At 29.5% G+C, this 14042-nt stretch overlaps 6 protein-coding genes across 6 annotated transcripts; all 6 read left to right on the forward strand.

Moving 5' to 3' along the window:
- Positions 1-96: 96 nt before the first annotated feature.
- On the forward strand, positions 97-2227 carry TVAGG3_0812590 (antigen BSP-related family; the record flags this gene model as incomplete). The annotated part of the gene is made up of 1 exon (XM_001583520.2): positions 97-1977. One exon carries the CDS (start codon positions 97-99, stop codon positions 1975-1977), a length of 1881 nt encoding a protein of 626 aa, XP_001583570.2.
- A 406-nt stretch (positions 2228-2633) lies between these two features.
- Positions 2634-4484, forward strand: TVAGG3_0812600 (antigen BSP-related family; the record flags this gene model as incomplete). Its single annotated transcript, XM_001583521.1, has 1 exon — positions 2634-4484. The coding sequence occupies one exon, from the start codon at positions 2634-2636 to the stop codon at positions 4482-4484; it is 1851 nt and encodes a 616-aa protein (XP_001583571.1).
- A 2160-nt stretch (positions 4485-6644) lies between these two features.
- On the forward strand, positions 6645-7544 carry TVAGG3_0812610 (protein serine/threonine kinase protein; the record flags this gene model as incomplete). The annotated part of the gene is made up of 1 exon (XM_001583522.1): positions 6645-7544. One exon carries the CDS (start codon positions 6645-6647, stop codon positions 7542-7544), a length of 900 nt encoding a protein of 299 aa, XP_001583572.1.
- Positions 7545-9273: 1729 nt separating this feature from the next.
- TVAGG3_0812620 (protein serine/threonine kinase protein) lies at positions 9274-10104 on the forward strand (the record flags this gene model as incomplete). The annotated part of the gene is made up of 1 exon (XM_001583523.1): positions 9274-10104. The coding sequence occupies one exon, from the start codon at positions 9274-9276 to the stop codon at positions 10102-10104; it is 831 nt and encodes a 276-aa protein (XP_001583573.1).
- Positions 10105-11287: 1183 nt separating this feature from the next.
- On the forward strand, positions 11288-12880 carry TVAGG3_0812630 (uncharacterized protein; the record flags this gene model as incomplete). Its single annotated transcript, XM_001583524.2, has 1 exon — positions 11288-11623. One exon carries the CDS (start codon positions 11288-11290, stop codon positions 11621-11623), a length of 336 nt encoding a protein of 111 aa, XP_001583574.1.
- A 291-nt stretch (positions 12881-13171) lies between these two features.
- On the forward strand, positions 13172-13938 carry TVAGG3_0812640 (uncharacterized protein; the record flags this gene model as incomplete). The annotated part of the gene is made up of 1 exon (XM_001583525.1): positions 13172-13810. The coding sequence occupies one exon, from the start codon at positions 13172-13174 to the stop codon at positions 13808-13810; it is 639 nt and encodes a 212-aa protein (XP_001583575.1).
- Positions 13939-14042: the final 104 nt, after the last annotated feature.

Raw genomic sequence — 14042 nt, forward strand, 5'->3', positions numbered from 1 at the left:
TTAAAAACTATCATATTTCATTCAGAAAATACTACAATTTACGAAAACTCGTTTGAATTATGCACAAAACTCGAAGCTATACAACTTCCTTCTTCAATGAAAAAAATTGGTGATTGTACTTTCCGCAACTGTATGAATCTCGAGAAGATTTCATTCCCAGATACAATAGAATATATTGGAGTAAATGCTTTTTTCGATTGCCGAAAGTTAAACTTCGAATCTTTACCATTCTCGTTAAAGCATATTGATGAATCTGCTTTTAGGTATTGTGACAGTATAACTAAAATAAAGTTCCCAGAAACCATGAGTTTTCTCGGAAAATATTCTTTTTCAAATTGCGGTTGTTTAGAACAAATTGAATTCCTAAATCCTGATACAACTATAAACATGTGTGCATTCAACAGTTGCAGCAAACTCTCTGAAGTAAAACTTCCTTTAAAAATCACTAAAATTTATGATAATACATTTCATTTTTGCACGTCATTGAAGTCAATTATACTTCCAGATACATTACAAAGTATAAGTTTCGATGCATTTTCTGAATGCAGAAATTTAAGCGAAATAAACTTTCCGAATTCTCTTATAGAAATATTAGATGATGCTTTTAAAACATGCCTTTCATTAACAAGTATCATCATACCACAAAATGTCCAGACTATTGAGCTATCTGCTTTTTTATATTGTACTGGAATTAAAAGTGTTACTTTTTTAGGTAAATTCACATGTATTTCTGATGCGTGTTTCGAACGGAATATAGCATTAGAGAGGATTACACTTCCAAGTGAATTGCACGTTATTCCTTCCGAATTATTTTATAGATGTGCAAAATTACAAGAAATCAAAATACCGAACACAGTTACTCGAATAGGGCCAAGTGCATTTGAAGGGTGCATGAACCTTGTTGAAGTAGAAATCCCTGATTCAGTCAATATAATTTATCACAATGTATTTGCACTTTGTCAAAATCTCCGAAAAGTGACAATTTCAAAATCAATTACAGAAATTCCTGTGAAATGTTTTTATGATTGTAGATCTATAGAAACGGTTATAATCAATTCCAATAAACTGACAAATATCAGATTGTATTCATTCCAAAAATGCTATTCCTTAAAATTAATAATATTCCCAGTTTCTCTTGAATGCATTCAAAATTATGCATTTGGGAATTGCTCTAATTTAACAGAATTAACTTTTCCTGATTCTCTTCGTCAAATTTCTTCATATGCTTTCTCTTGTTGTACATCTTTAATGAAGATTAATTTACCAAAAGGCCTTACAATTCTAGAAAACTTTTCTTTTTATTATTGCACATCATTGAAAGAAATTGTTATAGAATCAAATCGTTCAATTAATCAAAATGCTTTTCTAAACAATACAATAATTGAAAGTCTTGTTATTTCATATCCAAATGACAATGTACTTCATCAAGATTTTCTTCATCAATCAGTTAAATCTATCACATTTTCATCATATTTCAAAGAATATCCAAGTATTTCAGAATTTAATCATGTTGAACATGTTTCTATCATTACAGAACACAATGACTCAATTATCAACGACAATTTCGTTAATTCAACAAATTTGAACATCAACATCACAGGCAACATTCATCAGATTTCAGACAACTCATTTTCTCATAGTCACATCAACAACTTTTTATACTGTGGTATTCAAATTGTCGAAGGCAAATTCCTTTCTAATTCACAATCATACAACAATATTTCAGTTTATAAACACTATCCATCTAAATCAATTGGAGGTGTCCCAGCCAAACGAGATGCAGAATGTCCAAACATTCCTTATCAAAAAGGCAGGATTTCTACACTGGCGATAATTTTAATATCAATTGGATGTGTTTTGACTGTTGGTATTCCTCTTATTTTCATCATTATTAAGCTTCAAAAGATTAGAAAATCACAAAAGAAGATTGAACACAATATTGCTTTGGAAAAGCTAATTGTTAGCGAATTTGGATGATTTCTGATCTTTTATTGTTATGAACTGAGTTCTTTCATAACAATCAAACTTTAAATAAGTGATTTCATATTTCATATCATTTGAAAGCCACAAAACAAATTATGTTCAAAATCTTGGTTAATCTGTCTTTCAATTTCAACTTATATCGACGTACCGAATGAATTAGTGCTATAATTTTTAATTGTTTTTATAATAATATAAACTTATTTGCGTTTAGTTGTATTGTATATTGTCCCCTTTAAATCTCCAAAAATTTGTATATTGAATAATTCAAATTTTAAATCTCAATCGAAAGCAGATGAAAAGTAGTTCAGTTAACTTGCAATACTGATGAATATTCAATAATAATAATAAATGACTACACAACATGTTTCATACTTTTTGAGAGAAACTTCAAGCCCGTAAAAATGTAAAATATATTTGTGTCTTCTATAATATATCAAATTGAAATAAATCTAATATTGTTTTGATCCCTTATGTCTCAACTGAATGTTAACGATACCTGTCAAATTTTTTATAACGATACCTGTCAATTTTTACTCTTATTGTTTTCAATATAGAATAAAGTTTTGAAAAAGTATTCTGATTAATGTTTCCTCTCGGATTTTTATTGACGATACCTGTCAAATTCTACTCTTAATTTTTCAACATAAAAAATGCTTATAAACCACATCTTTTTATTACAAATATTTTCCACTCTGTCAAGTGATGAAACACTCACAATTCCGGATGGTACATCTCAGATCGAGTCAAATCAATTCGCAAATGTTTCAAATTTCTCATCAATTTCGTTTCCAGATTCTTTAACATCCATTGGCGAAAATTCATTTTATAACTGTACAAGTCTAAAAAATCTTGATTTCCCTCAAAACTTACAAATAATTTCAAAAAATTCGTTTTCATTTTGTTCAAGCTTAACATCAATAAGATTCTATTCAGAAAATACAATTATTTCAGAAAGTTCTTTCTACAATTGTACAAATCTCGAAACAATAATTTTTCCATCATCTTTATCAAAAATTAACAAAAATACATTTTACAACTGCGTAAATCTAAACAATATAATATTCCCAAATACAACCGAATACATTGAATCGTATGCATTTTTTAATTGTCACAAGTTAACATTTGATTCTTTACCAACATCACTTTTACAAATTGATGAATATGCATTTAAGAATTGCATAAAAATCAATAGCATTGATTTCCCATCAAATCTTAAAAATATTTTATCAGAATCATTTTCATACTGTAAAGCCCTACAAAATGTAACATTCCAATCAGAAAATACAACTATTCTAGATGGAGTGTTCATGCATTGTGAAAACCTTGAATCAGTTAAACTTCCATCACTAACAAGTAAAATTGAAGAAAAAACTTTTTATTATTGCACTGGACTTAAAACAATTCAACTTCCTCCATCATTAGAAATAATTGACTATTATGCTTTTTCTTATTGCACAAATCTAGGCAAAATATCTTTCCCAAATACAGTACGATCTATATTAAATAGTGCATTTTCCTTTTGTGAACAATTAACATTTGATTCTTTACCATCTTCATTAATAAAGATTGATGATTCAGCATTTAATTCATGTTCTAGCATTCAAAGTATCCAGTTTCCTGAAAATTGTTCAATGATTGGGATGAATTCTTTTTCATATTGTTCTAAATTAGAAAGAGTAGAATTTTTAAATTATACCTCAGTAATAGCATCTGGTGCATTCATGTCATGTGAAAAACTTTCAAATGTCAGCCTTCCAAAAGAGCTTCAAATAATAGAAGCTTCACTTTTCAGATCTTGTTCTGGACTTAAAAGTATAATCCTTCCTGATACAATTTATTCAATAGGTAATGACGCTTTTTTGGAATGTGAAAATTTGAAGGAAGTGAAGTTTCCAAATAGTCTTACAAATATCGAAGAAAATTCATTTTTTAACTGTATTTCATTATTAAATATAACTTTACCAGAAAAGCTTAGTTATATTGGATCTAATGCGTTTGTTGGATGTATTAAAGTTAAAACAATTACATTTTTAAGTTCATCAACAACTATTGATGAACGATGTTTTTGGAATATGGAATCCCTTGAGAGCATCGTTCTTCCTAGTGAATTGAAAGAAATTTCAAATTACTTATTTTATGATTGCATTAATCTAGAAGCGATAACAATACCAAACAAAGTTACAAAAATTGGAATTCAAGCTTTTGAAAACTGCATTAGTCTTATTTATGTCGATATCCCTGAATCAGTTTTAGAGATTGGCGACGCATCATTTTATTGTTGTTCCGATCTCCAAAATGTAACAATACCATCTTTTCTCACAATAATACCTCAATTTTGCTTCCAGAATTGTTCATCTCTTGAAAATGTTTCCATGAAGTCGAATCAATTAGTAGTAATTGGCTTACAAGCATTTTGTAACTGTTATTTATTGAAATCATTTACATTTCCAAGTTCACTCATAAGTATCAAGGAAGGTCATTTTTCTGCTGCTATAATTTAACTGAGTTGACATTTCCAGATGGACTAAACGAGATATCGGATGAATGTTTCCTATTTTGTGAATCATTGATGAAGATCAATTTACCTAAAAATCTCACAATATTAGGAAATCTTTCATTCTCTAATTGTAAATCATTAAGAGAAATTGTTGTTGAAAGTAATTGTTCTATTGATCAAAGTGTTTTTGATGAAGACTATAATATTGAAAATCTTATTATTAAAAATGAAAACAAAGATATATTTGAACAAAAGATTCTTCATCAATCAGTTAAATCTATCACATTTTCATCATATTTCAAAGAATATCCAACAATTTTAGATTTTAATCATATTGAACATGTTTCTATCATTACAGAACACAATGACTCAATTATCAACGACAATTTCGTTAATTCAACAAATTTGAACATCAACATCACAGGTAATATTCATCAGATTTCAGACAACTCATTTTCTCATAGTCATATCAACAACTTCTTATACTGTGGTAATCAAATTGTTGAAGGCAATTTCTTTGTTCACAACAAACCCAAAAATATTTCAGTTTATAAATATTATCCAAAAAGTAAAATTGGAGGTGCCAAAATTATTAATAATGTTAGATGTCCCAATCTTCCTTATCACAATGGTGGGATTTCTACACTAGCGATAATTTTGATATCAATCGGATGTGTTTTGACAGTTGGTATTCCTCTTATTTTCATCATTATTAAAATTCATAAAATTAGAAAATCACAAAAGAAGATTGAACACAATATTGCTTTGGAAAAGCTAAATGTTAGCGAATTTGGATGATGATAATAGTTCGGAACCTTAATGTAAATCAATTCCGAATTTTTGTTCTTTATACTAATTAAAATATAGAATAAATATATACTTATTGAATTTTAATTTCATATTGCATTTTACAACCTGTTCAAGATATATAAGTTCAAATTAAAATATTAGTTGGGCTTATTTTCCCCTGAATTTTGGATTTATTATAGATGAAAGTTGAATTCAATACCAATTCATTGATATCGTAAAAATCTTGGTATTATTATTTCAAATTTATCATTTTACTTCAACAAGAGATTCATATTCTTCAGATGCGTGTGTTTCAACCCTTTAGTTTGTGGGAATCAAAATATTGATCAATTCTTAATTCATAAAAATCAATATAACATAAGTAATTTTCTTGTTTCCAACAATCCCAAAAATTGTCCACGTTTATAAGCACTATGCAAAAATTAACACAAAATAATAAAAATACCTGATAACAAAAATTCTATATATCTTATCAGTCAATAATCAAATTTGGAATACATATATTGCATATATAGGCTGTGTAATAATGCTCTGTTTAATATATTCTCAAAAACTGAAACAAAAAATTAGAAATATTAAAATGATGGATAAATCTACAGCAATATAAAGAGAAAAGGAGCCGATATAGCTATTCATATATTATTTTGATTAAAATATTCGGTTCAAATCGAACAATAATTTTTTTTATATGATAAGGATGGAAATTGTTGGAGAGTAACATATATGCATCATCCATATTAATTTCTCAATGATGAAGACTTTTCCAAATAGTGAACTCGGTTAATTCGGTGAAGTTTTCATTTGAAAAAAAAATTGGAGAAAAAAATAGTCTTCAAACGTATTCGATCAAAATTGATAGAGATGGCTCTGCATGCGGCAAAAAACATGCGTGTGATAATTTTCCACTAAAAATTTCACGATATCTCTATAAATTCCGCCGTTTTTCAATTTTCGGTATAAAATTTGAACTTTACACAAAATTTTGACAAACCATCAGTTTTTCTTAGGTTAAAATTTTAAAAAGTACCTGATTATATATTGTGGACTAAAATCTCTGAAAATTTTTGAAAAATTGTCGAACTAATTCAAATGTTTGAATTTTTTTACCGTGTATACACTTTTCCACATGAATTTGTTGTAAAGACGATTTCTGATATAATATCTGAAAATGGCAGAATTTGATATAAATTTATTTTGAATAGTTTACAACACCTTTAAAAAGGCTTATATGAATTTTAATTTTATCTTATATGCATGATATAAAGACACAAATGGCCCATGAAAAGTATTCAATTTTTGAGAGGAGTTTAACGAATAGCGGTCTCATTGAAATAAATAAATTTCAATTTTTTTGATGTCTTCTCAGTTCTATGGGGACGAGTCCACAGTCCCAAAGGTCGGAGAAGTTATCAATAATTATTCCCTTGAGAAGATTCTTGACAACACCAAGAACTCCATTGTATTCCTTGCTAAGAACATAAAAGACAACGAAAAAGTTGCCATCAAGTTCATCAAATACAGAAAAGCAGCCATTAGCAGAGTAGATGCCGAGATCGAACTTATGTCCAACTGCAAATGCCCTTTTATTATCCAGGCAAGGGAAATTTTCGACTATCTTCCATACAAGTGCCTTGTCATGCCACTTGCTATGTCAGATATGAACAACATCCTTCACTGCGCAGAGAATCATCGTCTTGATGAAGATTTGGTCAAGGAAGTTATTAGATCAGCTTTATTAGCTCTGAAATACTTGCACGACAACCAAATCTGCCACCGTGATATCAAACCAGATAATCTTCTCTATCTCGGCGAAGAGGAAGAAGAAGCTGTTCAACTTACAGATCTTGGTTTTGCCACAAAAGTCGAAAGTAACCAGCTTTGCAACGAATATGTCGGCACACTTAACTATGCCGCCCCAGAAATCATTTCCGGCAAGCCATACGATAAATCTATCGACATTTGGTCGTTAGGCGTTTCCATGTATACATTATTGAGCGGATCCAACCCATTCCCATCTAACCCTGAGAGTACTCTCAGACGCTGCATCCAGAATGGAGCTTACTTATTCCCTGCTTCCAAGTGGAAAGGCATTTCTAGAGAAGCAAAGGATTTAATATCCCATATGATCAAAGTAGATCCATTGGAGCGTTACACTGTTAACCAGTGTCTCGATCACAAGTGGTTCTCATCCATTCCACACTCAAAGAGTTGGCATAATCTTAATCTTAATCTTAATCCAAATACATATTGTTAATTATATTTTTTATCTTATTTATTAATCATTTTTTCAAATTAATAAAAAAAGATGTATCATGTTGTTTGTTTGTTAAAAATCAAAACATTTTTACCCCTACCCTCCCCCTCTCCCAAATACTATATGCTATGAATTATATTATCATCTGTAGACAACGTTTTCATGGTTTTTGCAGCTTTTCTGCGAGTAAATTAAATGGCACAATTTTGAAAACAAAATACATCATAAATTAATTTGTACATTCATCAGCAAATTGTGCATATAATTAATTGCTTAAGTCAAATGAATGATCTGGAGTTTGATAAAATCAAATCAAATTGAAACAATATTTATCCATGGCCAATCTTTGCATTATGTATTAATATTAGCTATAACTAGGTAATTTCCGGCTTGAAACCTTTAAATTTGATTAATGAAGAAGCTGAAACGTTCTCATCGAAAAACATATTTTGCAATAACCATCTTCTTTATTATATCTGCTTCATTGGGTCTTTTCATACGATATCCGTCATCAAAAGAACACTCAACAATAAATAGAAACCAAAATAAAAAAGTATTGGCGATTTATTCAAGTAATTATGGGAATTTTGAAAATGATGTATCATGGTTTGGATGGAAAGTTCCTATAATTAGTCAAATTAATGAATTTTTGTTTCCATTTGTCAGAAATCCAACTCAAATGAAGCCAAAACTTGGATATTATTCATTAAATAATGAGAATATCATAGAAACTCATATGAAAATGATTAAATCCGCCAATATTCAAGGAATTCTCATTAATTGGACGAGATTATCAGTATATAATCATCCAGAATATAAAAGTCAAATTATAGTGATGAACAACTATCCATCATTTCAGAATCGTAATGTAACTGAGACCTTTATTAATATAGAAAGCATAGGAATTAATGACCCGATTCTTAACGTTGTTCGAATGGCTGCACTTAATAATATAAGTGTTGGACTCGCTGTTTCGGCACACAATAGATCAACAGAAAATATTATTCAAGAAATTAAAATATTTCAACAAATAACAAAAAATAATGATAATTCACTAATGATAAATGATAAATTTGTAATAATGATTGATGAAGACCTCAATTTCACAAATAATATTAATTTTTTCAAGCAATTTTATTTAATTCAAAATTCAGAACAATGCAACAATGTTTATTCTGCATTTCAGTCAATATACTCGGCCTTCACCTGCTTTAATTTTTCTGCCCAACTGTTTGAACCTTGGAGAAAACGCAATTTTGATATTATTCCAACAGTTATGCCTGGATTCAATGAATCACGAAGAGATTTACAGTTGTTACATAAGACAATAGGGAGAAATGATGGATTGGAATACATTCATCAATGGAAACAAGCTTTTGAATGGGGCGGAGATATTATTATCATAAATTCATTTAATAACTGGATCCAAAACACAGCAATTGAAAGTGCACTCGTAGAGAGAAGAGACCCTGAAAAATGGTCTGGAATTGATTCAGAATCTTTTATAAAATTGACAAAACAATTATCAGACCAATTTCATCAGATATAGTTCTACTGCATTAGTCTTTAATTACAAAATTCTTAAAATTTTTGAAGGGCCATAAATTTGTGTCGTATTTTTCCTTTCAAAATAATCATATCAAACAAAAATTTCGGTAAATTTTTTTGTAAACTTCTGAAAATAAAATTCTGAAAAAATGCTGCCCGTTCAATTCATTATTTATTATTCATGACATTAGAGAAGTATGTATACCCTGGACGAGTTATAAATGGATTCAAAGTTACATCATTATGCGAAAGCACACAGAATTCTTCAACATTTTTCGGATATAATACATCAGATGAACAACAAGTTGTTTTGAAGGTGTATAAGAATAATCCACGAAAGTATCTTCGTGAGATTGCATATTTGGAGAAATTTAACTCCAATTTCATATTGAAGCCAATACAAACATTTGATATTGTGAATAACTTGAAATGTTCTGTATTTCCACGTGCTCAAGAGAAAGATCTTTTAGACTTTCTCGATAAAACACCAGAATTTCCAATTCCTGAAAAGAAAGTTAGAAATATTGCTTATGTTCTTTTCAAGTCAGTGGAATACCTCAATCAGAACGGAGTTATGCACAGAGATTACAAACCAGAGAATGTTGTCATCATGAACTCAAATCTTAACGTTGATGATATCAAAGTTATTGATTTAGGCATGGCTTGCGAAATAAATGACAGACTTCATCAGGAAAGAGTTGGATCATGCTATTATGCTGCTCCAGAAGTTTATGATGGCGCTTACTCAAAAGAATGTGATATTTTCTCCATTGGTGTAACTTTATGTGTCGCTTGCGGCGGAACTGTACCTTTTGATTGTGATTCGAACAAGGCCATGCAAGCATCTAAGAAGAAGAGAGATTACAAGCTTGAAGGTAAGATTTGGAATCATTTTTCAAATGAATTGAAGGAATTGATTTACAAATGCTTAGAGCCAGATCCAAAGAAGCGTATTACAATTGATCAAATATTTTCAGAATATTCATCTCTTTGGTCATTAATTTCAAACTGATTATATTATTGTTATGTAATTTGTTGTTTTTATCATGAATAAAGATATGCTATATTCATAAATTATTATTTATACCATGATGACAAACAGATAAAGAGTTTTAGGATGAAAATTTTAAATCGTTACTCGAATTTCATTGCTTAATTTCTAATTTTAAATTAATTTCAATGAAGACATATTGGTTAATATAAATCTGACTGGAATCAAAATTATTTTGATATTTCCCCATAAGTACAAATAGAAAGTATGCATGCTTTGAATCTAATAATTTTCTCGTTTAAATAAGTTTTGGAGATATCTTTTGCATTGAATGATAAATAAATCAAAAGATATAATTATTTTGGTGATAAAACTGGGAGTTCGAGTAATTTGAATATACAATAATTATGGAATGATGTGGTTAGCTTCGAAAGTGACCAAAAACATACTTTAACACACGAATTAGAGAAATGCCGACAATTATATACTTAAAATGAAAATTGATATTAACAAAAGTCAACTTAACAAATTAAGGAAGATTAATCTTCATAAAATGTTGGGATATCTCCGATTGAAATTATAAAAACATGCGTTTACAATTATGCCAAAGCAATATCAAGCGAAACTGCTGACTTGTTTCCATTGTATTAGGTATTATTTACCCAATTATTGACATGGTATTAGCATTGTTTATAATTGGATTTTCGATTTCAAGGAAGATCGTAGGCAGATTTGAAATTAAACTGAAATAAGTAATTGGAACAGTTTCTAGATATTATTTCTCTGACTCGAGAAAATATTCTGTGAGTATTTATTAAAGGTTTCTATAAAAAATCTGCGAATAATTCAATTTGATAATTTTTCAATATTGATATATAAATTGCACTTATTAATATTTTAGCTTTTTATAAATAATCGGAAATTGTCAATTTTAATATTTTATATGATGTCAATCCTAATTCCGGGAGAATTTCTACATACCTGAGATTTTAATTATCAAATCATCATCTCTCAATTTTGTACCGTTCAAGATTTTGACATCTGACCAAATAGCATCAAATAATAGATTTTTCTATATATAAACTATGTACTTGGGAATCTCTAAAATGATTCAAAATATTCAATTTATAACGTGTGTTTCAAAAAATTGGATTAGCGATCATCACACTATTGATGTAGTTTATAATTTCCCAAAAAACAATCGATGATTGTTGACATTCTCAAAAGTTGTGAGTACGATAAAAATCTTCGCACTTCAATTATACGTATGCATCATGCACGTCTTCATCGCCCAATTTATGATGAGGATTTTGCTTTGTTTAAAACAGAGGTGCAACAAATGATTCAGGAGTATAATGATTCCGGGGATAATAACAAAATCCTGATCAGGCAGAAATTAAATGACGCAATCAGGAACTGCAAGCTGCACATTGGTGGCGATTTAGCTTACAGTACTACCCCACTCATCCAGAAGAACTTCGCTAAGTTCTATACTCCTCGTCTTGTTCTTCTCAAGAAGGCATTATCTCAAATGAATTGAGCTTTGGCCTTCATAAATGCATCAGATGTGCATTTTAGTGTTTAAAAATCTATCGCATTACGGTCTTTAGCAATTTTTTATTGATATTTTTTATTTTTTTAAACTCGTTTTCATAATTTTCGCATGAAAACATCGCAATTCTCTTAGCTTTAGAGAACCAGAAGCGAAAAATATGAAAGCAAGTTTAAAGAAACGAAAAGTTTCTTGAACCAAATATATATAATGGCTTCGTTAGAAAAATTGAAGTTTTTGAGCCACTGATTTAGAATTATCGTTTCATGACCTCCGATTCCTCTTAGAAATCTGAAAAAATTGAAGAATTATGATTTCGTCTAAAAAAGGGGGAAACTCATTTTTTAGACCAAAAAAGTGGCATCTGAGTATATTGTTTCTGCTTTATCTGATCATTGAAACGGATTGCATCCACGTGATTAGTATGAAACGATGATATACTAGGGACTAAAGAATATTAATATTGCAAAAATCCAATTATTCGATGTTCAACTCATAATATCTTGCATTAAAGTTAATACCTTTATTTTTTCGAAATATTACAACAGTAGCAACCTTACGTATTACTAATGATAGCCAAAGTACTATTTTGGCATCAAAATATTAAAACGATATTGAAACAACAGATTGACTAGTCATTCTAGTATAGTATTATGCATACTATCAGGTGATATTGACTCAAATATCTTAGCTTAACATCCGTTTGATTATGAGATACAGATCTAATGTTGCTTGTTCTTTAGCAATAGTCACTAACTGATAACATGATTATGTTAAGAGATCTAAATGTGCGAGTTTAATACATATTTTATTCAGATTTATTGTCGAAATGAAAATCACAATATATATCTTGAACTCATCTGTGAATAAAATCATGATGTTATTGATTACTTTCTAGATGTTTACTATGGTTTCTAATTATGTGAAGCCAATCCTTAATTTTAACCAGAAATAATTGTATAAAACTACAGACTGCTGGTTATCTATATAGAATTATATACTACATTTGATAGTAAAATACTAGTGATTTATGGCTTTGGAAAATATGCCTCTTTTCTATATCATATAAAAATAATTACCATAGTCTCATTTTAAGAAGAAAGGATTAATAAAATCTAAGATCTAAAGATTTATTTACCCAATTCGTATAATATTTTTAATTATAAATCCTTATTTGTGCAAGCTTTACATACAGATGTAGAAAGAAAAACGAATAAAGTGTTACTTCAAAAAAATACCTGAAAGCACCCTAATCAATAAACAATTTACTTTTTTAGCATCGAATTTTGCTCGTTTTGAGCCATATTTTTCGTTAAATTTTCATAATACGATAAAACATATGCGTTATCAAGTAAAATATGGATATTTTAGAAGATCATAATATATCTCGAAATCAAACGAAAGCCATTCTATGAGTCCATACACACCATTCCTATACTTCATATGTCAAGTATAATGGGAACAATTTTGGTTGATACCTTTGTTGTCGACGAAGTTCCCCCCTTTTCTCAAGATTTTTTTCTAATTTTATTTTTTATGTCGAGGCGAGTTCGTCGCCAAAGAAATAAAGAGGAAAATAAACCTGACGAAGGCGCTAATACTGAATGTCAGAATGATAAAACTTCTGAAGGAAACAAAACAAATGCTAACGAAAATACAGATAATACAAAAGAAACAACAAATACATCTCGCCGCAGAACACGAACAAGAACGACTCCAAAGGAAACTTCTAGTCAAATAAATGAAATTACAGAAAAAGAAGAACCTAAAAAAGTTGTCCTTGAAATTAAACTCCCTGATGCTCCAGAACCACAAGCAAAAGCATCGGGAAGGCCAACACGTCGTACCAGAACAGAATCAAAACCAGTTGAAGAAAAACAAGAAGAAAAGATTATTACTGCCTACGAATTACGAAGAAGAGGGCGAGATAGACAACGAAAACAACAAGAAAATACTGTTTCAGAGTTTGTAGATAGTGAAGAAGGACCTCCATTATTAAATGCACCGGCCACCTCTACATTCTCACAATTGAGAGAAGAATTTGCAGGAGATTACTCAGATGACTATATTGATTTACAAAATGTTAATCCAAATGCAGCAGAATATGACGAAAATTATGTTTTCCAGGTTCCTAAAGGTAAGTCTGCGACTGTTTCTCTACAGAGTTCAAAATAGAAATGTTCAACCTACTAACGTCAACGATTTTTGTATGTAAAAATATATTTTAATAATAATACCATGATATAATTCCTCCAACTTTTGGATGAACCATATTATGACAAAAATTAAAGGATTTACTTGGTTCCTCACCAGGAATTTCTAATTTTTTTTATTAATTAGGAAATTCCTGAGTTTGGACACGGTTGTCATTGCTTGTGAGAAAATTTAATATTCTCCTCCTCATTTT

Source organism: Trichomonas vaginalis, chromosome VI (assembly GCF_026262505.1).
Source record: "Trichomonas vaginalis G3 chromosome VI, whole genome shotgun sequence".
NCBI classification, from domain to species: Eukaryota; Parabasalia; order Trichomonadida; family Trichomonadidae; genus Trichomonas; species Trichomonas vaginalis.